General features: G+C 44.8%; 3 protein-coding genes and 1 pseudogene across 4 annotated transcripts in view; 1 reads left to right on the top strand and 3 right to left on the bottom strand.

Annotated features, from left to right (window-relative positions):
• LOC311008500 (microfibril-associated glycoprotein 4 pseudogene) overlaps window positions 1-4,513 on the bottom strand; it is a 242,541-nt pseudogene extending 238,028 nt beyond the window's left edge. The window contains exons 1-2 of the transcript in view: window positions 4,504-4,513; window positions 4,126-4,259 (exon numbers count right to left, since the gene is read on the bottom strand). The product of the transcript in view is annotated as a microfibril-associated glycoprotein 4 pseudogene (transcript). The remainder of the gene's footprint in view (window positions 1-4,125; window positions 4,260-4,503) is intronic.
• A 43-nt stretch (window positions 4,514-4,556) lies between these two features.
• LOC311008546 (leukocyte cell-derived chemotaxin-2-like) lies at window positions 4,557-24,877 on the bottom strand. Its single transcript, XM_084002247.1, has 5 exons — window positions 24,873-24,877; window positions 6,564-6,604; window positions 5,507-5,618; window positions 5,223-5,374; window positions 4,557-4,802 (listed from the first exon to the last, which is right to left on the bottom strand). The coding sequence occupies exons 2-5, from the start codon at window positions 6,586-6,588 to the stop codon at window positions 4,636-4,638; spliced, it is 456 nt and encodes a 151-aa protein (XP_083858373.1). The 5' UTR covers window positions 6,589-6,604; window positions 24,873-24,877; the 3' UTR covers window positions 4,557-4,635.
• bbs1 (Bardet-Biedl syndrome 1) lies at window positions 6,636-11,885 on the bottom strand. The gene is made up of 7 exons (XM_084002245.1): window positions 11,675-11,885; window positions 10,582-10,979; window positions 9,881-10,063; window positions 9,666-9,797; window positions 8,827-8,933; window positions 8,610-8,730; window positions 6,636-8,060 (listed from the first exon to the last, which is right to left on the bottom strand). Exons 2-7 carry the CDS (start codon window positions 10,957-10,959, stop codon window positions 7,230-7,232), a joined length of 1,752 nt encoding a protein of 583 aa, XP_083858371.1. The 5' UTR covers window positions 10,960-10,979; window positions 11,675-11,885; the 3' UTR covers window positions 6,636-7,229.
• On the top strand, window positions 12,340-25,255 carry LOC311008547 (uncharacterized protein). The gene is made up of 33 exons (XM_084002248.1): window positions 12,340-12,434; window positions 12,842-12,948; window positions 13,472-13,555; window positions 13,749-13,868; window positions 14,108-14,246; window positions 14,548-14,732; window positions 14,833-14,875; window positions 15,353-15,498; window positions 15,669-15,741; window positions 16,004-16,115; window positions 16,256-16,327; window positions 16,499-16,645; window positions 16,720-16,882; window positions 17,268-17,567; window positions 17,648-17,751; window positions 18,134-18,251; window positions 18,396-18,513; window positions 19,180-19,241; window positions 19,328-19,447; window positions 19,686-19,839; window positions 19,951-20,101; window positions 20,288-20,361; window positions 20,444-20,562; window positions 21,446-21,607; window positions 21,847-22,007; window positions 22,086-22,330; window positions 22,442-22,495; window positions 22,574-22,791; window positions 23,388-23,513; window positions 23,941-24,003; window positions 24,138-24,231; window positions 24,459-24,595; window positions 24,846-25,255. Exons 2-33 carry the CDS (start codon window positions 12,844-12,846, stop codon window positions 24,927-24,929), a joined length of 4,053 nt encoding a protein of 1,350 aa, XP_083858374.1. The 5' UTR covers window positions 12,340-12,434; window positions 12,842-12,843; the 3' UTR covers window positions 24,930-25,255.
• Window positions 25,256-25,275: the final 20 nt, after the last annotated feature.

Here is a 25,275-nt window from a genome sequence, read left to right as displayed (position 1 = left end):
AAATAAAAAAAGCATTCAATTATTATCACTGTCCACACACATTTATCAACACTATTCCAATTACTACATGTCTGCATGAAAGTCATTGTTAAATATGCAAATACACATATCGTTTGTTTTCATGAACGGCCGAGGTGTGCGGCACTTTAAATGTTGCTCTCGCAAAGAATTGTGGGTCGGCGTAATCTCCTTTCCTATCGCATAGGAAGGTCCGTTGCATCCTATGCTAAAAGAGCTCTGAAAGGAAGCATTGGAGCTCCTTTCCTATGCATTTAGAGAATTCGAACAGCTCTTATCATGGCGGCCACTTGTTTACTTCCGGGTCACTTCTTCAGTTAGGAACCTTCCTAAGCAAAAAAGACTATTCGACTGCACCCCTGCTCTGGGGGCATCGTTCTGTTTCCACGACAATTGATGACGTCAGTGTGCGAACTATACCGCGGCTTTGGGGGGGGGGGGGGGGGGGGTCACTTATATTGGGGGGGGGGGGGGGGGGGGCTGCGCATGCCTCAGAGCAAGGACTTTTGTCCTGTCCACCAGAGATGGACAGAGTACTCGACCGCAGTTGTAGCCCAGATGTAAAATGAACACAATTAGATAAGAGAAAGAAGAGAGAGTATTTATTTTCTTATTTTTATTTGTTTATATCGGCAAAGAAATAAATCTCCCATTGCATTTGAATACACCGCTAAATTCACATGATCACACGTGGAGACGGAGTAGCCCCAACAGCCAATCAGGGGTAACGCAGACCACGTTCAGCTCGTGAGGTGAAGTGCTTCTTAGCCACGGGGTGAGCGCAGCTACCTGCTTAGCAGACAGAGGAAAAAGGAGAGAAACCTGAGCTAACCTGTGAAAAGAGGAAAAGAAAGCCAGCGCACTTACCCACTGGGAGTCCGGAGCCGAGTGACTACATGAAGCAGACGAGTTGCGTCGGTAGGACGAGTTGTTTATCTGGAGAAAAAAAACCTTGCTAGTACTTACCGTCCGGTTGTCGTCCATGCTAATGCTAGCTCTGTGTCTAACAGCAGCTCCGACATCGGCGTGCTCGGCTTTGAACTACAGAGCAACGGTGAGACACGTGTCTCTTTAGCTGCTCCGATGCTATTTCTCTGTTGATTTTCAGTGTGCTGAAAGAGAGCAGTGGTGATATTAAAGGCTGTGAGAGTGAACTGAAGTGAATAATGATGCAATATTTTGAACATGTGTGTATTGTATCTATTATTTTATGCCGATATCTGAATGTAAAAAGGAGTTTTTTTTATTTTCCTAATTTACAGGGAAAGGAAGTAATTTGATAAATCATATGATGAGATTAAAATATTTTATTTTGTAATGTGAAAACTACTGAAGGAATTTATTTCATTTCAATGTGAGTCTAAAGTTACTTAGAGGGTAATTTTTGGTGCAGTTTCTCTCGCATAAATAGGCCTATAGTGTTGGAGTAATTAAGCACACTTCTTTGATACCTCTAAATCTCTGTGTATTTTTTTTATGTTATTTGCACATTATTTTGATATGGTTATGATATAGTTTGAATGTAAATGGTTATTTACCGTAAATATCGTTGAGATACTGTTCACATGAACAGATAAATAGGTGAGCACTTAGTTCTCATATTTGATACACTGATTGTTGAATGTTACAACTATAAAAACTAAAAAAAACTAAAACTGAAGATTCAAGATTTGATAAGATTGAAGATTTACACATGAGGTTTGATGCAATATATTGATTTTTGACATTTAAACCTTAATGATGCATCTGAGAATAGACTGTAACTTATATGACCTTGTGTATAGGTCAGGTTTTTGAGAGGACGGAGAAAATCCGAGGACCAGGACCAGATTCCGGTCGTGACAGATGGCGAGCCAACCACTTTGAGGAAGAATCACCACAAAGGAGATATACACGTACACACTCCCACACATACATTCACATTACACTCCATGGACCTTTAAATCAGGTGCACCTGCAACAACTCTTATTTCATAAGGGCCCCAATGGACACTTTTCTTTTATTTAAGTGTGCACACTATTTATTTTTGGAAATCTGGGTCATTATTTTGTATGTTTGTACAAATTGAAAATGTCTCTTCATGCACTGTAAAAATACAAGAGTGGCTACTCAATAGTTATTCCATTGCCTGCCTCATTATTGCTGCTCAACACATTGGCTCCTTACGAATTTGGTGTCTTCTGATTCTGGCCAAGGTCTAGTTAGTCCAAGTTGTTATTATACTGTAATTCACTTTTATATCACTAAGATTGGTTACACAGTACTTGAGTAGGAGTACAAATACTATTGGTCAAAATGTACTCTGTTACAAGTAAAAGTAGCTCAGTCGACATGGTACTCGAGTAAGAGTAAAAAAGTACTTGCTTTTAAAGGTACTTAAGTATCCAAAAGTACATGCTTTTAAATTTACTTTAAGTAAGAGAGAGTAAATTTCAAATTAAATTAATGTTTATAGGCTTAACATAGTTTAATTTGTGTAAAAAAGGCTTTGGGAGTTCATGTCTTCCTGCACCACCAGTAAATACCAACCACTGCTATGCGCTATACAGTCACACAAGATAAGTAAAATATAATACAATACATATACCTTAAACTAGTATGACTAGATTATCATAATGTATCTTACGGTGTAATATTGCCAAGGAAACTGCACTGTCGTAGCTATGTTCGGAACATAGCCCATGGCGGTATCCTTATGGGGAGGGATTACGTATTTCCACTTTTACGTAGATCCAAGTGGAGAGCCTGCACTGTGATAGGTTTCCTTCTTTGACAAACACAGCTTGTGTCCAATAGTATTTAAAAAAAAAAAAGAGCAGACCTGAAAGTAACGAGTACTTTTCAGCCTTTCTAGAAATTAACTTGAGTAAAAGTATTTGTCTTGGAAATGTATTCAAGTAAGAGTAATAAGTACCAAATAAATCTAATACTCAAGTAAAGTACAAATCCTCTGGATATGTACTTAAGTACAGTATGTACTCCGTTACTGCCCACCACTGATCCATATATATGTCCTGTGTTTTCTTCAACAAACCCTGAGTTTCTCCCTACATGTCTCCGCCTTTTTCTGGAATCTGAACCAACTCTGAAAAAAATGGTCCTTTCCTCATCAACCTAATCGATACAGAAATAAAAGTTATTCTAGCAGCTTTACATCAAGAGAGGATTTTGATTGCCGTTTTTCCTACCGGTCACATATCTAAACAATCTTCTCTAACATTTTCAACATCAATTTTTTGCGAAAGGGAGTTTTCTGAAATGTTTAAGGACATTTCTGTGTTGAAATAGATGCTTATATTTACTCTCTTTAATATGTGAAATATGATTGAAATCATATGCCTTAGTCTAAGTATTTGCGCGATATTATGCTTAATTTTCAACTGCAGCCACATTATTTTTGTGCCTGTGGGATTACCGATATGAAAATGATTATTTCTACTTCGTGAAACACAGGAGTTGAACCACTATCGCATGCACCTTATTCGGCCTCGCTAACAATTACACCACAGTGTCACAACGTGGACTTTGAAATAAAATATCACCTTTAGATCAATCAACTGTTCAGTTATACACATTAAATCGGGCAGTAATTGTGTAAATGTCATTAAGATACAACTATTTCAATCTGTACATACTTTGGGTAGTACTTGTAATAAAAAAAACAGTCTACTTCTTCCCTAATTCACCACTGGTTGGTCTGGTTCAGATTCCTTATATCACCAGAGTCCAGTTGTGAACCTCCAGTTCTGAATAGTGAAGCTAAAGCTTAAGGTATTTTATAGCTGCATTCTCCCTGCTGGCCGCCATAGTCTTCTCATAGACTTCTGATTGTATAGAAGTCTATGAGAAAATGACCCTACTTCTCTCTTGATTTATTATCTCAGTAAACATTGTAAACATGAGTTTATGGTCTCAATCTCTAGTTTCAAGCCTTCTTCAATCCAGCATGATTTTCATTTGGTAAATTTTGGTCCATTTAGACTCAAACAGACGTTGAGAGATGTGGTCTGTATATTTCTAAGCTGTACTCAGATAGCTCATATGATCCACTAATATTCAGCCTTTAGTGTGAAAATCCCTGAATATCTTCTGCTCCACTAACTGACCTGCCCCCTTATCCGTGAATCCAGATACATGCAGTGTGTATTCGACTCCGGGTCGATGCAGAACGAGGAGTCCTCCATGTCCACCAGCAGCTCGTACTGCTTCCTCAGAGTCAGGTGGAACAGAATCTCAAGACCTGGAAACAAACACTCTTCAACAACCAAACTGTGCCCTTCATTCAGTCTTTGTTTACTTCCTCACCGAGACACTCTCCTGCAGTGCTACTGTAACCCGGGGAGTAAATCCTCCAGGCTACCGTTATATATACAGTATATAATATATATATATATATATATATATATATACAGTATATATATATATATACAGTATATACTATCCTGTAAACTGTGATCATATTTAACACTTTAAAACAACTTTACACAAAGTCATGTTTGTGTTTCATCGTTATGATTAAAGACAAACAACAGAACTACTCCTTAAATTTTATTAGCAGCAAATAAAAATCTCTAATGCCGTTGCACAGAGAAGTTACAAGGTTGTCGGTGAGATCATCAGAAATATGGCGTGGGGTCGCTCCTGTCGCACATCTGGACGTGGACGTGTGATGTGATTCCCGGATAAACGCTCTGCATCGGCAGCATGACACCGAGTCGCTGGCCTTTACTCACCGAGCCTGAGGTCCGATCGGGCCGGACATAGAACAGCTTGAAGCACAGACCTGCAGGAGACATGGGACTTTACTGTGGTACAGGTACTATATACAATACTCCGGTACAGTAAAGGCACTAATACACAGTAACAATACTCTGGTACAGTAAAGGTACTAATGCACAGTGTAACAATACTCTGGTACAGTAGAAGTACTAATGCAACACAGTGCAAATACTGTTACAGTAAAAGTACTAACACAAGTTGATGTGTTGTCACGGTAACGTAGCACCAAACTTCCGGTAAACTCGTTAGCATTGTTGCAGTAGATTTCACTGCCGGCTAGCAGTTAACAGTGCTTACTGCCAGCTAGCAGCTAACAGTGCCTTCCTCATGTTGGAGCCATCGAGAAGCCATAGAAAGGTTCTCAGTCCTGTATTTATCCCCTTCAGGTTCAGGACTTGAGCGACCTGGTCTACTGGTAACTGACCTTCTCCCCTCAGGTTGATGCCCTCGTTGATCGCTGCCTTGGTGGAGTCGGTGTAGACGGTGAGCCTCCCGTTGAGTGTCACATCAAACGGGGCGTAGACGATCGATCCGTCCTGGCACTCGATGTCCAGACCCTTGTGGTCTCTGGTACCCCTAAAATAACAACACAAGTCCTGACATTTAGACCACAGACACGTGAGCCTACGTTTCCCATAGTACACCTGGATCATTGTGCAGGGTGAGAGTTGGCAACCCTGTCGTTGCGTGTTGTTGCGTGTTGTTTACCGTCTGGCTCCATAGCCTCCCTGTCCCCAGCCGTCTGACGACCTCCTGCTGTTGGCAGAGTTTCCACTGCAGAGCTGACCGAACCTCACACTGTCACACACACACAGCAGGGCTACACATACACACCGCACACACACATGCACACTGTTACATTCCAGAGGAGTGCTTGTCTTTTTTCTAATGCTTGTGTGCGTCTTGGCCTCAGCTCCAGATTCTCCGCCATGCCTCCAGACAGTGGGTGGTGCCTCTTGACACCTGGAGCCCTAATTGGCCAGCAAGAGTATAAAGCTGAGGAGGAGATGCGTCAATCTCTCTCTCTGCTACCTGCTCTGATTGCTGCTCGGTGCTCTGTTGCCTACTGAAACCTGTTGTGTGTGTATAAATTGATAAGAGCAGTAGTGGCTGTTCCCTCTGCTGCCCTATGAACCTGTATTTACCTTAAGCCAGGAAGCCAGGTAGGGGAGAGCTGCCATTTTGTTTATTCCCCATTTTCTCCTGTTTACCTGATGCTCGGGAGGTTTAGACCGTACATTTCTTTTTGTGAGACAGTTGGATTTTTGTTCAAAATTAGTTTTGTAATTAGTATTGTTTGATTTGTTGGCCTGAGTTTTCCCTGAGGATACACAAAGCTTCCCCCGAATGGCAATAAATATACAGAACTGGACCACCTGACTCCTGCCGTATTTAATCTGGTTTTATGCTACTCCCTTTTATCCTAGACCAATTTGGGGAAATAACAACACACACATACACACATTATGTGTAGTGTCCCCGTAAGGTTGGCAGGTCCCCACAATCCTGGTAAATCTGAATTTATATTACCTTTCAGACTGAAAGTTTGTTCACAGTAAAATATCAACATTCATTCATTTTAATTAAACAGGTGTTCATAGTGAATATCAATAACGTTTAAATTTAAATTTAAGTACTTTTATTGATTTAAAACAAAATTGTTTTACTTTATTAATTGAATGCTAAAATGCTAAACTTTACAATGAAGGAGTTGTTGAATATTTATAATTTAGAAAAGATTCAAATCTGCTCGTCAGTTTCTCACCCAGAACCACAATGACGCGCCTCATCTTCAGTTCCAGATGTTCAGAGTCTGATCCAGATGTGAGAGTGATCCAGATCTGCTGCTTCTTCAGGTTTTATAGAGACTCATGTTCCTCTTTCATCACGGTGGAAAGTCCAGTTTCACTGTTTCAGCCTCTAAAGGAAGTTTTGTTATTTCACAACGAGAACGATCAAACAATGTGTTACATCATCAACCCATCTGTGTTTACCCGTCTCACTGTTTACCCGTCTCACCGTTATCGCCAACATGTATCAATGTGTTCACTCAAAGTTTTATTCATTCTACACAACACATTTAACACACAGAATATTTAGAACGTAATATTTAATATTTCAATACAAACTAAGGACTCAACAATCCCGATATCGACCTGATTGATCAGTGAAGAGAAGTTTATGTATCCGGAAACATCAGCTAGATAAATAATAAATACAAAGATATAAATGACTCATTCATTAGAATAATGGTAACCGATACCTGATCCATCTATTTGATCAGTATTGGTGCATCGCTAACAGAAGCCTTAATGTACAAAACCAAGAGTCAGGTCAGATGTTTGGAGTCTGTAGTGAAGGTCAGATGTTTGGAGTCTGTAGTGAAGGTCAGTTGTTTGGAGTCTGTAGTGAACGAAGTAGAAGCGTGTTGTCAGTTGAGCGTCAGTCCCTCGCTGACCGGCATGTTGATGTGGGCGGTGAGCAGCGGGGAGCTCTTCCCCTCGTGCAGGACGAACACTTTGATGATGTCAGAGATGCCCTTGTCGCTAGTGCACTCCACAAAGGTCTCGACGGGGTAGATGAGCCCCGGCACCAGCAGGGGGATCCTCATGTACGGGTTCCTGATCCGGTACAGGCTCTCGTCATACAGGAAGCTGATGGCCAGGTTCATGGCGGGCCGACACGCCGCTGTGTTTTGGACATTCAGGGTCAGTTTGAAGGACGGGCCCAAGCCCTGCACCACAGCATTCATCTTGAGCGGCTCGCTGAGGCTGGAGGACATTGGCGTCAGGCTGGACTCCAGGGCCTTCACGTAGGACTTGGCGGCGGCCAGGCGCAGGCGACTCAGGTCCATCTGGAAGGCGCGGTGCATGCCCAGGCCGTTCTCACGCTCCCTCAGCGTCTGGTCCACATACAGCTTGGTCTTCTTGGGCACATTGAGGCGGATGCTCTGGGCTAGCGGCGGCCCCGGGAAGCTGTCCCTGTCATCGAAGGCCGCCGTCCTCTTCAGGATCTTCACCATCAGACCCCCACCCTTGGTGGTCATGATGAGGGTCCCGTCCTCGCGTCCGTAGCGGCCAAAGCATATGCTGGTGACCACGTCAGGCGTCTTGATGGTGCTCAGCAGGTTCTTGTCCCGGTACAGCTGGACCTCACAATTGGCCAGGCCCACCAGAACCGCCTGGAAGCCCCTGGTGGGGAGGTCCATGGCAGCCATGGTGGTGACGGGGGCCGGGAGGACCACCTTCCACAGCTTCTTCCCCTGAAGACACGAGAGACACATTGACTAAGTTTACAAGATACACGAGACAAAATTAGCTTCATAATTCAACTTTACAGCTAAGTGTTAAAATCATCTAGTAGCTGACTGCATTGGTAGCGTGGTAGCAGCCTGTCAATCAGCAGGTAGCCCCGCCCCTAAAGCATCTCCTGCTTTCTGGCCTGTTTGACTCTAAATGGACCACAATTGACTAAATGAGCATCATGCTGTTACAAGTCTTGAAACTAGAGATTGAGTGCATAAACTCATTTTTACTGAGATATAAAATTAAGAGAGAAGTAGGGTCATTTTCTCATAGACTTCTATACAATCAGAGAGGAGTCAACCCCTGGTGGACAGCAGGGAGAATGCAGCTTTAAGGAGGTCAGGTTTCGTCAGGTTTCTCCTTGTACCAATACTTATATCTTAGACTGTGAACCAGGAATAAATCAGATGCTACACTCAGAATATTGCTGTTTACATGAGTTGTGTGAAATTATCCATGTCGTCGTCTTGGTAACAACAGTGTAAACGGGATGTAGGTCAGCTGACCTTCTGGGTGAAGCCCTGCAGACTCTCGTCGCTGCAGCCGACCACCACGTTCTTGCCGACTCTCACGAGACCGACGGGGTGGGCCGACAGCTCGGTGCAGTACTTGGGTTTGTCTGAGTCTCTGAAGAGAAGCAGGACAAACACCTGTCAGGTTTGAGGTCTGAAGGGTGCTCCAATGGTCTACAGGTGACCCCTGTCAGCCAGGCACGTGTCTCACCTGCGCAGGATGTAGATGTTGCCATTGCGACACGCCACCGTGATGCGGAACTCCACGTCGAACTGACCTGTCACGTCCATCATGGTGGGAGCCGCCGGCAGCGCCATCTAGGTCACACACACACTTCCTTGCTAGAGCTCTCAGCCACACCTCATTGCCCTTCCTCAGTCGTCACAGAGACGGTTCGGTTTGTGATCACGACATGTTTGCATAGTTAAGTCATCAACTGAGGAAAGCCATGAGATGTAGCTAAAAGCTCCTGATCAATCAACATCTTTTCACTGTTTTCGCTTTTCACATCATGGAGATGAATAGCATCCTGCATGTATCATCTGTTGAGTTTACATGAACCAGCAGCATTAGTGGCTGCTACGGTTAGCTAGCAAGCCCAACATTACTGTAACTCCCTCTCTCTCATTAACATGATATTAGTTTATGGAAACTCACCAGGTTTTGTCTCCTTTCTTGCAGTCACTGTAATATTTTCATATTTCTCACACTATTTAGTCCGTTGTGTGTTGTCTGCGTTCAATGAACTTCCTTGAGGAAAACATTTTTTTTTAGTTATCTATGTATCTAGGTAGCTAGTTATCTAGTTAGCTAGGTATCTAGGTAGCGAGTCAATAGTTAAAGAATAACAAACTTGGCTAACTAACTAACCAGCTAGCTCTACAGCTTTAATGTGTCCCTTGTGAACAGAGTAGTAAATCATGTTCCAGCATCAGTGTGGTTTCCTCCAGTGTGATCAGAGTGAGATGTTAAATGTTCCAAATAATGAACCCCATCCTCCCAGTAAGACCAGTTGAAGCCAGTAGTAGCAGAGTGTGCTGTGAGTTTACTTTGGAGAGGATGATGAAAGCTTCGGGGTCGAGGACGAAGACCTCACTGCTCTCTGTGCCAATCACCAGACAGCTGACGCCATCCTCGTCAGCCGTGCTCTTCTTCAGGGTCCCGATGCAGGTGATGACGGTCTAAAACATAGGGGTGACGATTGACCAATCACAGTGTGTGTGTGTGTGTGGGGGGGTCATGGATATTATAATGAGCTTCCAACCTGCCGTCTGATTGGCTGCTGTTTGTGTAGCTGGACGAAGTCATCCATGTCGTCGGTCTCCAGCGACAAGAACCTGAGTGAGCGGACGGACAGCGGGATGTCGGCCTTCTTCCTGATGCTCTCCAGCATCTCCTTCAGGGTCAGAGGGTCGATCTGACCCTCCCTCACCTGCTGCCACACGTCCTGACCAAGCAGAGTGCAGAACACCACAGGTGAGCTCAGCTTTACTTCCAGCACAATAATTAAAGGAACAGTCCGCTCTTTCTACAGTTGTAAAGTTAAATCTAACACATGATAAAACTTCCTTTTATTGAATAGTCCAATGATAGGATGTTATCATGATATGTTATCACAATACGATGTTATCGCGATACGATGTTATCACCCTACGATATTATCACCCTATGATATTATCATAAAATATTATCATGATAATAAGATATTATCACAATACGGTGTTATCGCCCTACGATGTTAACACGATCCAATGTTATTATCCCCCTCCGATATTATCACAATGCAATATTATCACAATACTTCAGTCACGATATGATGTTATCACCTTACGATGTTATCACAATACGATGTTATCACGATTATCATTATTTTGTTCAAAATTTAATTATTTTTGGAGTGATCTTATTCTGTTCTTGTGATATTGTTCTGTGTTCCATCTTACAGAACCACAGACTGAACCAGACCTGCTCCAGCGTGTTGACCTCCAGACCGGGCAGTGTGAACTTGAAGTACGGCCGCAGGTTTTTGTAGACGTAGATGCAGGGTCCGGACGCCACAGCGACGGCGGGGATGCGCGGTTCGTGCAGGTCCATGAAGAAGGCGACGAGGCCAGCGGGCAGGTCCAGCAGGGTGCTTTCGCTCATCAGCGCCGTTCCCCGGTATACCTTCAGCTTCATGCCCGATGAGCCAGAACCCAGGTCCCCCACTACCAGCCGACTCTCCCCGTCTCCGCTGAGATCCGCCAAGTCCACGCAGGACGAGAAGGTGTACAGACCTGCAACTGGGTCGTAGTGAGCATCCAGCCACTTCCCACCGTCACCACTCGAGTCCACGGATGACATGATGGCAGCAGGGGTGAGTCCTGAATAAATCAGACACCAGGATCAGGAGTGAAATCATACTGGGACAGTTAGTTTAAAAGTGAATGGGTAGCCGGGACCCCCTGTCCTTTGCCTCCCAGGCCACCTGTCTCTCCTTTACAGCTGCACCTTAGTTGCTCAGCTGGAGATACAAGGTTTTACTGGACAGGAAGTAACACTTCATCGTTCAGTTTATCTGGAGATACCAGATTTTACCAGGACAGGAAATAACACTTCATCCTTCAGTTTATCTGGAGATTCAAGGTTTTCCTAGGACAGGAAGTAACACTTCATCCTTCAGTTTACCTGGAGATACGAGTTTTTACTGGACAGGAATTAAGACATAATCCTTCTGTTTAGCTGGAGATACAAGGTTTTACTGGACAGGAAGTAACACTGCATCCTTCAGTTTATCTTGAGATACCAGGTTTTACTGGACAGAAAGTGTGTGTGAGTAAAAGGTACAAGATTAAAGTACTCTGGGATGTGGTGGAGGAGAAGCAGTAAGTACTCAAGTACGTCGTTTTCGTTCTGAGTACTTGGTAACTACAGCTGTCTGTATAAATGTACTGCCGTGGAAGTATTAAAAATGCTCGAATAAACTAAAAATACTTGGAAAAAGTAACCGGAGTACATAAATCCAATGCGTATGAGGTAGTATTAAGGGTATCTGTCGTCGGTAATGACGCTCGCTCACCGTTGTCAAGGAAACCGAACGCTGCTACCCGTCACCGTGGATCCTCACGTCTTCTTCTCTTCTTTTATTAGCCGTTTATCGCGCAGCAATGTGGCGTGACATCAACTGAAACGGTTCTACAAAGCGTTAACGTAGCAGCTAAATGCTAATCCGACAAAATCCGTGTTTAAATCCTCGCTGCTTCACTCCGATGCTCAACGATGTCCCCGGCTGATGACGTCAATCTTATCCGACGGCGTTTACCTCGTCTTCTTCTTGCTTGAGGGGGGTTGGCAAGCAACATCATGGTACTTTACTGTCACCGACTGATGAGCAGGAGGAGCTGGATTGTCCCGGTTCAAGTGAATAAAATAAAATAAAATACTCTGTCACAGTTAAAGTACTAAAACCACCCTGTTAAAATACTCTGTTACAGTAAACGTACTTATCTCACACAGTACAATAAAAGTAGTAATATTATAATATAAATAATAACTCAATGATAAAATAACTATTTTTCATTAAAAAAAACATAGGTAGGTAGGCAGGTATACATTCTACGCTAGTGACACTTTTTTGTGTACATAGTTTACGTTTTTTTCATTCAAGCCGCATAGTCTCGCGATCGTATCCGACCTATGCGTGACGTCTACCCGTCTGATTGGTTCTCCCGTCTCGGTTTAAAAACTATACCGCGTAGAGGAGCAGCCGAAGCTAATGTTAACGACGGTCTTTTAAGCCTTTCTTCGCTTTAAATGCTCCGTCTGGAAAGTAAAACACGGTGAGTTACAGATCGATAACTCGTCACAGCCGTGAGTTAATATGAGGATTTGTTCTCAAAAGGACGTTCAAACTCAAACAGACGCGTGTGTGTATTTGCGAGTTAGCTAGCTGTAGCTAACGCTAACAACAAAACTAACAGTCGTTAGCTAGCTGTGCAGTCGCTACTTGCTATGTGGCCTCCTCAGAATGCTTTTGAATGTGAACGATGTCAGTATCTCAACTGATGGCTCCCGTTTTATTGAACCAGGGTTTATAACTGAACGACTGTTCTGGTTTTCACTGTAAGAAGTAAATGTTTTAACGTTTAAAGTTATCCTGCTTTCCGCTCCGTTACATAGCAGTGGTCCGAGCGCGTTCATAAACACTGGAGGACCCGTGATGTCATGTTGTGTTTGTGTTTTGCAGAAATGATGGAGTCTTGTTTGGGTGGGAAGCCAGAGAGGGTCGGTCCGGTCCTGGTGGACGACATCAAGAGAGACCTGCTCGGTGAATTCGCTGCTTTACCTGCACAGGTGAGTCCGGCCGTCCGTCTGCAGGGCTGGTACTCACATCTGGTACTTCAGTAAAAATAGTATAATACTACAGTGTAAAAATACACAAATGTTGCAAGTGAACGTGCATAATGTTATTGTTATTAAACTTACTATGCAGATTAATATAATATTCATATTACGTTATTCTATTTATTGATCCATTGATGTGTTCACCACTTTTTAATGTTTTCATATTCAGCTCGTAGTTTAACCTAAAATAATACATATCTTATTAGGTTATTATTTTTGTTGTTATTAATCTGAATGTGCAAACGAACAACATTTATTAAATAAATACAGTGCAGTAAAAAGTAAAGTATTTCTCTCTAATATGAGTAAAGTAAAATAAATATGTATCCAAGTATTGTACTTGAACAGTAAGTGTCTCTTCAGCACTATAGTAGAATAGACGCACTTAGTAATTTTCCACCGCTGTGTGTTGTAAGATGTTGCTGTTGTCATGGCAACATATGTTAATAAAGTCTTTGATTTGTGTCAACAGGACAGTATTCAGTCAGAGAACCTGCAGGTCTACCTGAGGGTTCGACCGTTCACCGCAGCCGAGAGTGATGGGGGAGAGTCGCAGGTGACGCGCGCACACACACACACACACACTCAGTTTCTCATACTCACACACACACACACACACTCACTCACTCACACACTCAGTTAGTCACTCACATGCACATACACTCACTCACACTGACTGATGTGATTTATGATGATGACCATGTCTCTCTCTCTCTCTCTCTCTCTCTCTCTCTCTCTCTCTCTCTCAGGAGTGTGTGACCATCGAGGGACCTGACACTGTCGTCCTGAAGGCCCCCAGGAGCTATCAATCAAACCGACACAGCGACAAGTCCCTCCCACAAACAGCACAGAGGTTCACCTTCACACAGGTAACTGTCACTTAACTTCTCTGCCGGTTCTCAGGTCATGTGACCGGTACAAAAGAAAAGAAGATTTGATTCGATTTTATTTAGAGTGTCGCTCACAACAGCAGTTGTATCAGGACTCTTTCCATGTGGAGCTGGACGAGAACCGGATCTGGAGAATCACCAGGGGTCCAGATGTTGATGCTAAACTGGTTGTTCACTGGTTGTTAATTGGTTGTTCACTGGTTGTTTACTGGTTGCAGGTGTTTGACCCGGAGGCCAGCCAGAGGAAGGTGTTTGAGGGTTCGGTTCGTGGTTTGGTCCGAGACGTTCTGCGTGGAGGAAACTGTCTGGTGTTCACGTACGGAGTCACCAACGCAGGAAAGACCTTCACTTTCCTAGGTCAGAAACAAACCTGTCTAACACGTCTTCACCACGCGACTTCTTTTCCGTCTTGCCGGCTCACTGCGTTCACAAAGAACACCGTCTCACTTCTTTGTGACAACCTCTGTTGCCGTCTCAGAGGTGTAGCATTCTGTCACCCCTTTCCTTCTTGGTATAGGTGTGATGTTCCCACATCAAAAAGGCAGCGTGAAAGGGGCTAGTGTCTGTCTCTTATTTATCCTTTTCTGTTCTGATCACAGCACACACACCTGGTGTTCTCAGCATGTCGACTAACTGTCTCCACCTGATTGTGTCTCAGGTCCAGACCATGACTCGGGTCTGCTGCCCAGGTCACTGTCGGTGATTTTCAACAGTATTGAGGGTCGGCTGTACAGTCGGGCCGACCTGAAGCCTCAGCGCTGCAGAGACTTCAGCAGACTGACTCCAGACCAGCAGGCAGCAGAGTCCAGCAGCAAGAGGAACCTGCTGAGGCTGCTCAAAGAGGTCAGAATATACCAATACATGTTTGTACTTCTGTGTTCTGCTGTTTACTCCTGTGTACTTCTCTGTACTCCAATATACTATACTCTTATTGTCTCTGCAGAGCGACAAAAGTCAGACGTCTGGCAGATCAACTTTTCTTGACGGTCAGTGATTTTAATTTTAATTCTCTCAGGTTTAACCCAAAATGCTTGACGTGCGTTTGTGTTCATGAGTTTATGCCACACTTTGATACGGTTTCTTTGATAGTTAACTTCGTATTTACTACCAGATTTCAGCCTTTAATAAGATCAGCACCAGTTCAGGTGGAGAGTGGTACTGCAACAGGGAGACAGAAACCCACTAAATTATATTAAATCCAAATGAAGTTATGAGGGCAAGCTGCTAAAGGCAGGAGGAAAGCAGTGTTGCTAAGGAAAAGGGTATTGGACTGATTTTAACAACTGGATGTCACCTTTTATAGTATCAGTGTACTATGCAACACTAGTCCCCGTACAGGGAGCCCAGTCACAGCACTGGATCTGACAACTTCATCAGAACCAAAATAACGGAGGACCGGGTCTTAACGGTGGTCCTCACAAGTGACCCCACAATTGATAAAACAAGTGTGTGTGTGTTTTCAGGTTCGTCCGTCAGCACTGACAGCAGTGTGAACAGCGTCTCTGAGGCGGACAGTTTCTGTCTGGATGTCGGCGCCAACGTCCGCTTCTCCGTCTGGGTTTCTTTCTGTGAGATTTACAACGACAACATCCACGACCTTCTGGAACAGGTAGCAGGTTCTGTCCTCGTGGGGACCTTCAGTGGTGTCATCCATAACTTAATGCTGGATGTGTAGCTTTGTGTGATAAGAGATTACAGTGGTTGACTTCACAAGTTGTGTCAAACATGAAGACAAAATGTCCTCACTTGACTCTAAACGGTCCGGTTTGTGATGTCCAGGTTCCCAGTGGACACCATAGGAGGACGGTGTTACGTCTGTCTCAGGATGTCAAAGGGAACTCCTTCATCAAAGGTAAAACATGTTTTAATTTAATAACTGTCTTATTTTCAACACTTTGTTGCGTTTGGTTATCTGGAGCCAGATGACGCACATGAGGGAGCTTCAGTCCCTCATCACTAGCACACACATAACTAGCAGGAATGCTAATCACTAGCACACACATAACTAGCAGGAATGCTAATCACTAGCATACACACAGCTAGCACTAATGCGGAGACCTGTAGGGAGAAACTCAGTTTGTGTGTGTGTGTGTGTGTGTGTGTGTGTCTGGCAGACCTAAAGTGGGTCCAGGTGAACAGCTCTGAGGAGGCCTACAGAGTGATGAAGATCGGGAAGAAGAACCAGAGTTTCTCCTCCACCAGACTGAACCAGCTGTCCAGCAGGAGGTCAGTCACGTCTCCTTGGTTACACAAATGACACACGATCAGCAGGGACTCGGACTGGAACCGCCCAGATGCAGGATCGGGACTGCAGTCGCAGTCGGTGTGAATAGATCAGTAATCAGGGCTTCTGTGTGTCTCTGCAGCCACAGCATCTTCTCCATCAGGATCCTCCGAGTGGACGACATCGCCGTTCCCAGAGTCCTCGGCATCAGCGAGTATGACTGACTCATGAGTGTTTCTCAAAGGCTAGGCTCCTCCTGGGTAGGGCAGGTCCTCCTGGGTAGGGCGGGTAGAGTGTGAAGGGTCCTTCCTTTGAGAAACACCCTCTTTATACTTCATTGCTTGTGGTTATCCCTGAGAGTAACGCTCTAATGTTTCTCTGTGAGGTTGTCTTTGTGCGACTTGGCCGGCTCCGAGCGCTGCTCCCGGACCCACAACACCGGTGAACGCCTGAAGGAGGCAGGAAACATCAACAGCTCGCTGCTGACGCTTGGGAAGTGCATTAACGCCATGAGACTCAACCAGCACAACAAGTACGAGCACGTGGCTAATGTCTGGAGCGAAGGAGAGTCTGAGACATCAGGATGACAGATCTGTTTCCCTGCAGGTTCCAGCACCACATTCCCTTCAGGGAGTCCAAGCTCACCCACTTCCTGCAGTTCTTCTTCTGCGGTGCTGGCAGGGTCTCCATGGTGGTCAACATCAACCAGAACTTGTCCTGCTTCGACGAGACGCTCAACGTCCTCAAGTTCTCTGCCCTTGCCCAGAAGGTGAGCGCTTTAATTCAGTGTTTTAAACTGAGGTCTTGAATGCAGCACTTTTACTTCAACTCAGTGTTTTAAACTAAGCTCTTGAATGCAGCACTGTGACTTTAATTCAGTGTTTTAAACAGAGGTCTTGAATGCAGCACCGTGACTCAAATTCAATCTTATAAACTGAGCTCTTGAATTCAGCACTTTTACTTTAATTCAGTGTTTTGATAGAGGTCTTGTATGCAGCACTTTTACTTTAATTCAGTGTTTTAAACTGAGGTCTTGAATGCAGTACTGTGACTTTAATTCAGTGTTTTGATAGAGGTCTTGAATGCAGTACCGTGACTTTAATTCAGTGTTTTAAACCAAGGTCTTGAATGCAACACTGTGTCTTTCCGTCCAGGTCGTGGTGTTAAACTCGAAGCCGGTGATCCCGGAGGACGCCCCCCACAAGTCGGCCATGGAGCTGTCAATGATCATCGACGAGGCAGACCAACGTCGCAACGTCTCAGGGCGGGGCAGGAGGAGCTCGCTCGTTGCCTGGGAGACGACCCTGGAGGACGTGCTGGAGGATGAGGACGGTGAAGATTTTTGGGAGGAGGAGGAGGATGAAGAGGAGGAGGAGAGCAGGATGGAGGGAACAGTACTGGAGGCTGGAGGCGAAGAGGAGGAAGGGGACCAGACCATGGAGGGAGAAGAGACGGTAACGATCTCGTTAAAGTGATTGCTTTAAATCATGAAAAGTGAAGGAATGTTAAGTTAAATGTTAAACTGTGTCGGCAGTCGGATCGAGAGGCGGCACTGCGTTTGGTCCTGGAGGCTCAGATCAGAGAAGAAGTCAGCGCCGAGTTCATGGAACTCTACAGCAAGATGGAGAAAGACTACAGGTAACATGGTCATGTGACCAAGACACTGGTGGGACAGACAGGTGATGGACGGGTTGAAGCGTGGAATGTGTTTCATTGATCATGCTTTGTTGGTGGGATATATAAATAGCATTTACTTCTTTTCTGTTTTGCCTCGCCCCTGCCCCCCCCCATCCTCGTCTCCTCCCCCTTTAAAAAACAATATTGGGAACGATGCTAATGGTGATGACAGTAATGATACAAATATATCAATAAATTAAGAGTGAACTTGTATACAATAACACCTTATTTTTTGGGACCATTTAAGCTTAAAACGTAGCAAGAGAATGGAGGTTTGGTTGCTGACCTCGCAGCCGATGGTTGAGCTTTTCCTGTATACATGATGGTGTAATGTGTTTGTCAGTGATCGTCTAGAGAAGGAGAGGGAGATCCTGGAGGAGCGAGCTGAGAAGAGGGTGGAGATCCTGAAGAACCTCGTCAGTAAGACGGTCCGCCTGTCGCCTGTCAACACCCACAACAAGGTGATTTAAACACACCTGTTCTACCTACAGTATTCCGGGTGATTATTAGTGATCAATACCAGTATTGAGGGTGGTTATTAGTAAAGAATACCAGTATTGATGGTGATTATTACTCATCAATACTTGATGCTGATTGGCTGTCAGGAGGAACAGGTCGATCTCATGGAGGAAATCATCAGCTCAATGACTGAAGACCTGAAGAAGATCAGAGAAGACGCGCAGAGTGTTCACAGCTGTCTGGCTGAACACACACACACTGCAGGTACACACACACACACACTGCAGGTACACACACACACACACACTGCAGGTACACACACACAGGCGAGTCAAAATATGCTGCGAACCGGAGCGTTTAGATTGAACTTTGTTTGCGGCGTAACGCTGCAACGGTGTCAGCCTTTAGATCGCACCCCGGCTTTGGAACGAGTGAGACGTCACACGTGTGGCTGCGGTCTCGTCTATGGACTCGTCTGCCGCGTGATGTATTCAATGAGCATCGGAAATCTGATTAACTTGATGCATCAAAACAACTACGAAAGGTGAACTTTTGTCCGTCTCACATATTTACACGACTCTTCAACCGCAAGCGAAGTTGCTGTGCATCATAAATATGTACTATATCTATATAAATATGCAGAACATGCATATAACGGCGGCCTTGTACGAGCAACTACCAGCGTTGTGTCTTCTTTGGATCTTCTCTTTGAGCTTTGAGGCGTAATATTCTGTTACGCCTTGCCGCCTCGCTTTAGACTCATAGGGTGGAATCAAGGCACACACACACACACACACACTGCAGGTACACACTCACACACACACACACACTGCAGTTGTACACACACATACACTGCAGTTGTACACACACATACACACTTATTTACTCGATACAACGTTGGCCTTTGACCTTTGTCTGATCTGCCTGCAGAGCTGGAGGTGCTGCGATTGGAGAAGCAGCAGTCACATGACGAGCTGCAGAAGGCCAAGGAGGTACTGAGTTTTGAACGTCTTGGAGGAGCGGCATGGCGTTATCCGTGCTCGTACCAATAAAGTTACTGTGTGATGTTTGTCTCCAGACTCTGGAAGCACGGCAGCAGACATTGGACCAGCTGATGGACATGTGTGAGCAGAAAGACCATGTCATCAGCAAACTGCAGACCGCCATGGATGCCACTGTGGAGACTGCCACCAGAGACGTAAACACGCTTTTATTTCTGTTTCCTCCCGTCATCAGGTCTTTGGGGGGAGGTGGACCTTTACTTCGGCTAACAGTCTTCGCCGGTCCTCGGTTTCACTAATGATTTAATCTGTTGATAACGTTTGGACGCGGAGTCAAAGAGAACATCACCATCTCTTCTTTTCATCGAGTTTAAGGAAGTATGGTGTGCAAACCTGACAGTGGGACTGATGTACGCCTATATCCTGGTCTTTCAGAGGACTCTGGTAGACTCGATCAGGTCCCAGCTGCTGGAGCTTCAGCAGACCTGCAGCTGCCTGAGGAAGACCAAAGGAGAGGAAGAAGAGAACAGGAAACGCCACTCTGAAGCTCTGGAGGATGAAGAGGAGAGAGGACTGGCAAAAAAGAGAGGTGAGGAGGAGGAGACGGTGCTGGTGGTGGAGGAGGAGGAGGGAGACGGTGATGGAGGAGGAGGGGGAGAGGATGGTGGGACGGGGATTTAATTATCTCCCTTCTCTCCAGTTTCCCCGGTTCTGGAGGAGGAGATCTGGAGACTGCAGGAGGAAAACGACAAGAAGGAAGAAACCATCATGGAGCTGAAAGGGAGGGTGGAGAGGGGCAGGGGCCTGGAGGAGGAGCTGAGAGGGAGGGACCTGGAGGAGGAGCTGAGAGCGTGTGAGGAGAGGGGGAGGGGTCTGGAGGAGGAGCTGAGAGAGAGTGAGGGCAGGGAGAGGGGCCTGGAGGAGGAGCTGAGAGGGAGGGTGGAGAGGGGGAGGTGCCTGGAGGAGGAGCTGAGAGAGAGTGAGGAAAGGCGGAGGGCCCTGGAGGAGAAGCAGAGCGGGAGTGAGGAGAGGGGTAGGGACCTGGAGGAGGAGATGGAGGTGCTGAGGAAGGAGCAGGTTGTCCTGGAGCAGAAGGTGCAGCAGCTGACAGGTACGAGATTTAAAACTCTTCTGTTTGGTTTGAGGTGACTTGGTTTGAACTGATAGTCACGTGTCTGTCCTCCATCCTGTAGACGAGTGTCCAAACTGTGACTCGGTGTTTTCGTCTCTGGAGTCGGAGCAGAGAGAAACGGCCAGACTGAAGAAGGAGAACAAAGCTCTGGTTAACGGCATCTTCCAGCTGCAGACGGAGGTACCAATGCTACACCTTTACAACCGATGCTACAAGCAATACAACAACCTGATTTTCCAAAACAAATTAAAGGTCCCATTTTATACTGTTGTTCCACACAGCTGTCAGAGGTCCAACAACACTGTATTCGATATGCATTGCCCCAAACCCATCCGTGGTCCTGAACTTCAGCTGTCTAAAAGTTGCTCAAATGAGCTCCGCTGAGAACAGGCTGGTTCTGTGCCTGCACCTTTAAATGCTAATGAGCTCTGTCTGTCAACGCCTACTTGGAGAGAGACAGAGACGATGCCGCTTACGCTAGCGGTAGCATGCGCCAATGTTTACGGTGGATGTATCGCTATGGCTCGCTTATGTGACTCAGGTGAAGTTGCTGGTCCCGTATGGTTGGGACAGATCCTTTTACGAGGGTCAATGTCGAGGCAAAGCCAGCTTTGTGCTGACCCTCGTTACTGAAGCAGTCCGATGTGAAGTGGTTAGCACACACATACAAGCTAACACAAACCGTAGCTGGCACATTGTGCTTCACCTCAGTGATGAACGCCCCCTCTCGGATATCTCCTATCATCAGAGGAGTTCGGTCTATGAAATGACTCCCTTTGTTACGTAACAACAGGAGCTGAATCTGAACAGCCTGTAGGAGCGCCGTTGTACCAGTGGGTGGGCTGCAGAGACCATGCAGGAGTCGCTTGTTTTCCTCATTCTGGGAGTTGGCAGGCTCAGGGAGGACCAGTTTATAGGTGTAGAGACCAGAGAAAACATAATATAGGACTTTTTAACAAAAAAAATGTTTTCCTTGTCGCACCAAATTGGGATTTTTGAGGCAGGACGACATCTCGCTGAGCCACTGACCAAAACCAAGACTAAGGCCTTTTTCCATTTCCAGGTGACCAGTCTTCAGACGAAGGTCAAAGAACAGACTGACCGGTCTGACAGCCTATCGCAGCAGCTCAACACTACAAAGACCCGCCTCCAGGACCTGGAGAGCCAATCAGAGGAGAAAGCCAACATCAACAGTCTGACACAGGAAGTGGAACGTCTGAAACAGGTTCGTCCTTGTTTGTTGGCTGATCTGTGGTTCTTATTACTTCAGGTTAATTTACTGGTTTGTTTGTTTGTTTGTTTGGGTTGAATTGAGAAGTTTTGATTGATCCGTTATGTGTTGTGATATAAAAATAGTGACTTTATTAAACATAAAAGTGAGTGTCGATCGTAGCTCAATGTTTGCTTCTTTCATGAGGCGGGCGGCAATGACTAATTGATTGATTTACTGATTGATTGATTCAGAAGGAGGAGGAGCAGAGCCACAGTAGAAGTGTTTTCCATGGCGCCATGGAGGAGCTGAAGAAGGAGAGCCAGGCAGCGCTGGAGAGATCGGCTCAGAAATCCCAACAGATCCAAGACCTGCAGAGAGAGAAGAGCCAGCTAGAGGAAACGCTGACACACAGGTAGAGGCTGATGGGTTCATCAATACTCTCGTCAATCAGGTTTTATTGATTCATGTAATCACTATAGTCCTCCTGCAGTGAGAACAGGTGTGTTGAACTCAGCAATGAGTTGGCCAATCAGAAGGCAGAATTCAGCTGTCAGATCCAGAGCCTCAGGACAGAGCTGGAGTCTGAGAGCGCAGCTCTGCGAGGGGCACTAGAGGAGATGGAGAGATCGGAGGAGGAGAGGAAGAGGAACCAGGAGAAGGACGAGGAGGAGAGCAGGAGGAACCAGGAGAAGGACGAGGAGGAGAGCAGGAGGAACCAGGAGAGGGAGAAGGAAGGTAAGGAGAGAAGTGGTCTCCCCCCCGTTACCAGGGATCAGATGTAGTACAATGGTAAATAGAGTCCACTATGTGGTCCTCTAGTCACCTGTGTTGTACTTGTCTTCTCAGAAAAGGAGAAACTGGTAGAAGAATGTTGGAGACAGACAGATACTCTGAGAAAAGGTATCTTCATCGTCTTCATCTTCTTCATCACCTGAAACACTGGCGGTTTATTGATGATGTGGTCTTTGTGTTCGTCAGAGCTGGAGTGTCTGAAGGAGGATGAGGAGAAGGAGAACAGGGAGGAGGAGAGGAAGGTGACTGTGGTGGAGGAGCTGAAGGAGGAGATGCAGAGACTCCAGGAGAGGAGACAGAGGAAGGAGGAGGAGGGGGGAATGAAGGGGAGGAGCCGGGAGTTTGAAGCTGTGAGGAAAGAGATGGAGAGACTCCAGAGTCTGAAGGAGGAGGGAAACAGCCAGGTCAGCCTTTTATCATTATCATTATGATTATTATCATAATTTGTATTATTATCATTATTACCATTTGCATTATTATCATTATGGTTATCATCATATTTTGTATTATTATAGTTATCATTTTTATTATTATAATTTGTATTAGCATTATCATTATTATTATTATAAATGTGTAATTATTTTTAATTCTTGTTATAATTCTTATTTTCATAATTATTATAATTTTTAATATTATCTTTATTATATTAGATTTATTAGATTTGTATTTTAATATATGTGTATATATGTATTGATATCTGTAATTCATTATTATTATTACCATTTTCATTATCATTTTAATTTGATCATTCTTATCATATTTTTATTATTATCTTCAGTATAATTATCATTTTTATTATTACCATAATTATCATGTATTATATACATAATTATATAATTACCATTTTTAGGATTATAATCGTTGATATAATAATTATTATCATACATATTTTATAATTATTCTTGTTTTAATTATCGTTATCATTTTGTCTCTGCAAAGAGTAACTGATAATAATCCACTAACGATAAATAATAATCTGTGTTTTTGGACCTGTGCGTAGAGATGTGGCGGTCGAGTTCTTCTTCCAGAGCAAGATGTTCGAGTGTCTCCTCTGAGGTCCAACATGGCCGACAGGAAGAAAACCCCCAAAACCACCGGGAGGAAGAGGAAGAGCTGCGACGTGCAGGTGTGTCTCTCTAAATGCAGACATTTCACTCAGTTTAAATCTTCAAACTTCTCTGCTGAAGAATCTGCCTCTAAATCTTATTTTATTTTATTGATCTCACTGGTTTCAGTTTGTTTCCATGACAATGTATAGGACCTCACGTGTGTGTGTGTGTGTGTGTGTGTGTGTGTGTGTGTGTGTGTGTGTGTGTGTGTGTGTGTGTGTGTGTGTGTGTGTGTGTGTGTGTGTGTGTGTGTGTGTGTGTGTGTGTGTGTGTGTGTGTGTGTGTGTGTGTGTGTGTGTGTGTGTGTGTGTGTGTGTGTGTGTGTGTGTGTGTGTGTGTGTGTGTGTGTGTGTGTGTGTGTGTGTGTGTGTGTGTGTGTGTGTGTGTGTGTGTGTGTGTGTGTGTGTGTGTGTGTGTGTGTGTGTGTGTGTGTGTGTGTTTCAGGACCTGCTGTTCAGTGAGAACAAGAGAAACAAAGTGAGAGGAAACGTTGGAAACAACAACCAGGTGAGAAAGTTGTCTGAGCTGAGGACTAAAGTATAATAAACAAAAAGAAGGGCTTCAGGAGAGTCCGTCTGGACTGAGACCAGTATCTGACTCAGAGAGACTTCCTGTCAGTAATTACCGGTCTGTCTGTCCAGTCGTTGTCTTCTGTGGTGAAGGACAAGAGAGACGGGACTCTGCAGAAGATCGGAGACTTGATCCACAGTTCTCCCTCCATCCTGGGCAGCAAAGGTCAGTCTGCAAACCAGAACCCAACAAAACCACTATCTGTCCCAGTCTGTCCTGCTGACTGTCTGTCTCTGTACCATTGATGATGACAAGGTTGTTGTTGCACTACCAGCATCGGACAGAAGAGGGCGCTGCTCCACTATTCTGTCTGATTTTACTTCACATTTATTCTTAATTCAGTTTGTCTTGCCTCTCTGTTTGTCTGTCTGTCTGCCTCTCTCTCTGTGCAGCTAAAACCATCCTTGGCCTGGTCAGCGGACACACAGTGGACAAGGAGACGGTTACCACAACAACCAAACCCAGACGTGGACGCAGGAAGCTTTATAAGACGGACATGTCCACTCCGCTGATGGACTCCCCGAACCTGGTGAGACTCAGCGAAACCTTCTGTCACTGCCTGCCCTCTGGCTCTATCTGTCCCTCTGCCTCTGTCTGTCTGACTCCGGCTGTCTGTCCCTCTGTCTCTGTCTGCCTGTCCGTCTCTGTCTGTCTATCTGACCCTTTGTCTCTGTCTTTCTGTCTGTCTCTCCCTCTGCCTTCGTCTCATTGAACTGCAGTGAATTTAGTTTCCGTGGCGACGGCCAGAAACATCGTTTGAATCCTGTTTTGTGTTTCAGACGTTGGGAGGATCCAAGGAGGAGAAGGAGAGTGATCACCTGACCATTAAGAGGCAGCTGCGCTCCAACACGTGCAGGAAGTGACATCATTGTCATTTGACAACACCACACTGGTCTCCAGGCGTTCTTAAAACCTGTTTTAAGAAGAGTTTTTTGATTTTAAATATCTGTACAGTTTGTTTTTCAGGAAAACAACTCTTCATTTCATGAGAAATAAAAATAATTTGCAGCATCGTCTGACAAACGTGCGTTTGTCCTCCTCACTGCAGCGCCTTTAAACGCATCATCATATAAAGTCAAAATAAAAGTCCAAGATAAATCAAAACTTCACAGAAAGATATAATTGTTATATGTATACTTTGTAGGAAGTATTTTACATTATTAATGGGAAAACAATTCTGGGTTAATTTTTTTATAACTAATACTTTAA

Source organism: Eutrigla gurnardus (assembly GCF_963514095.1).
Source record: "Eutrigla gurnardus genome assembly, chromosome: 22".
Classification (NCBI taxonomy): Eukaryota; Metazoa; Chordata; class Actinopteri; order Perciformes; family Triglidae; genus Eutrigla; species Eutrigla gurnardus.
This window is presented reverse-complemented; position numbering and strand designations above follow the sequence as displayed.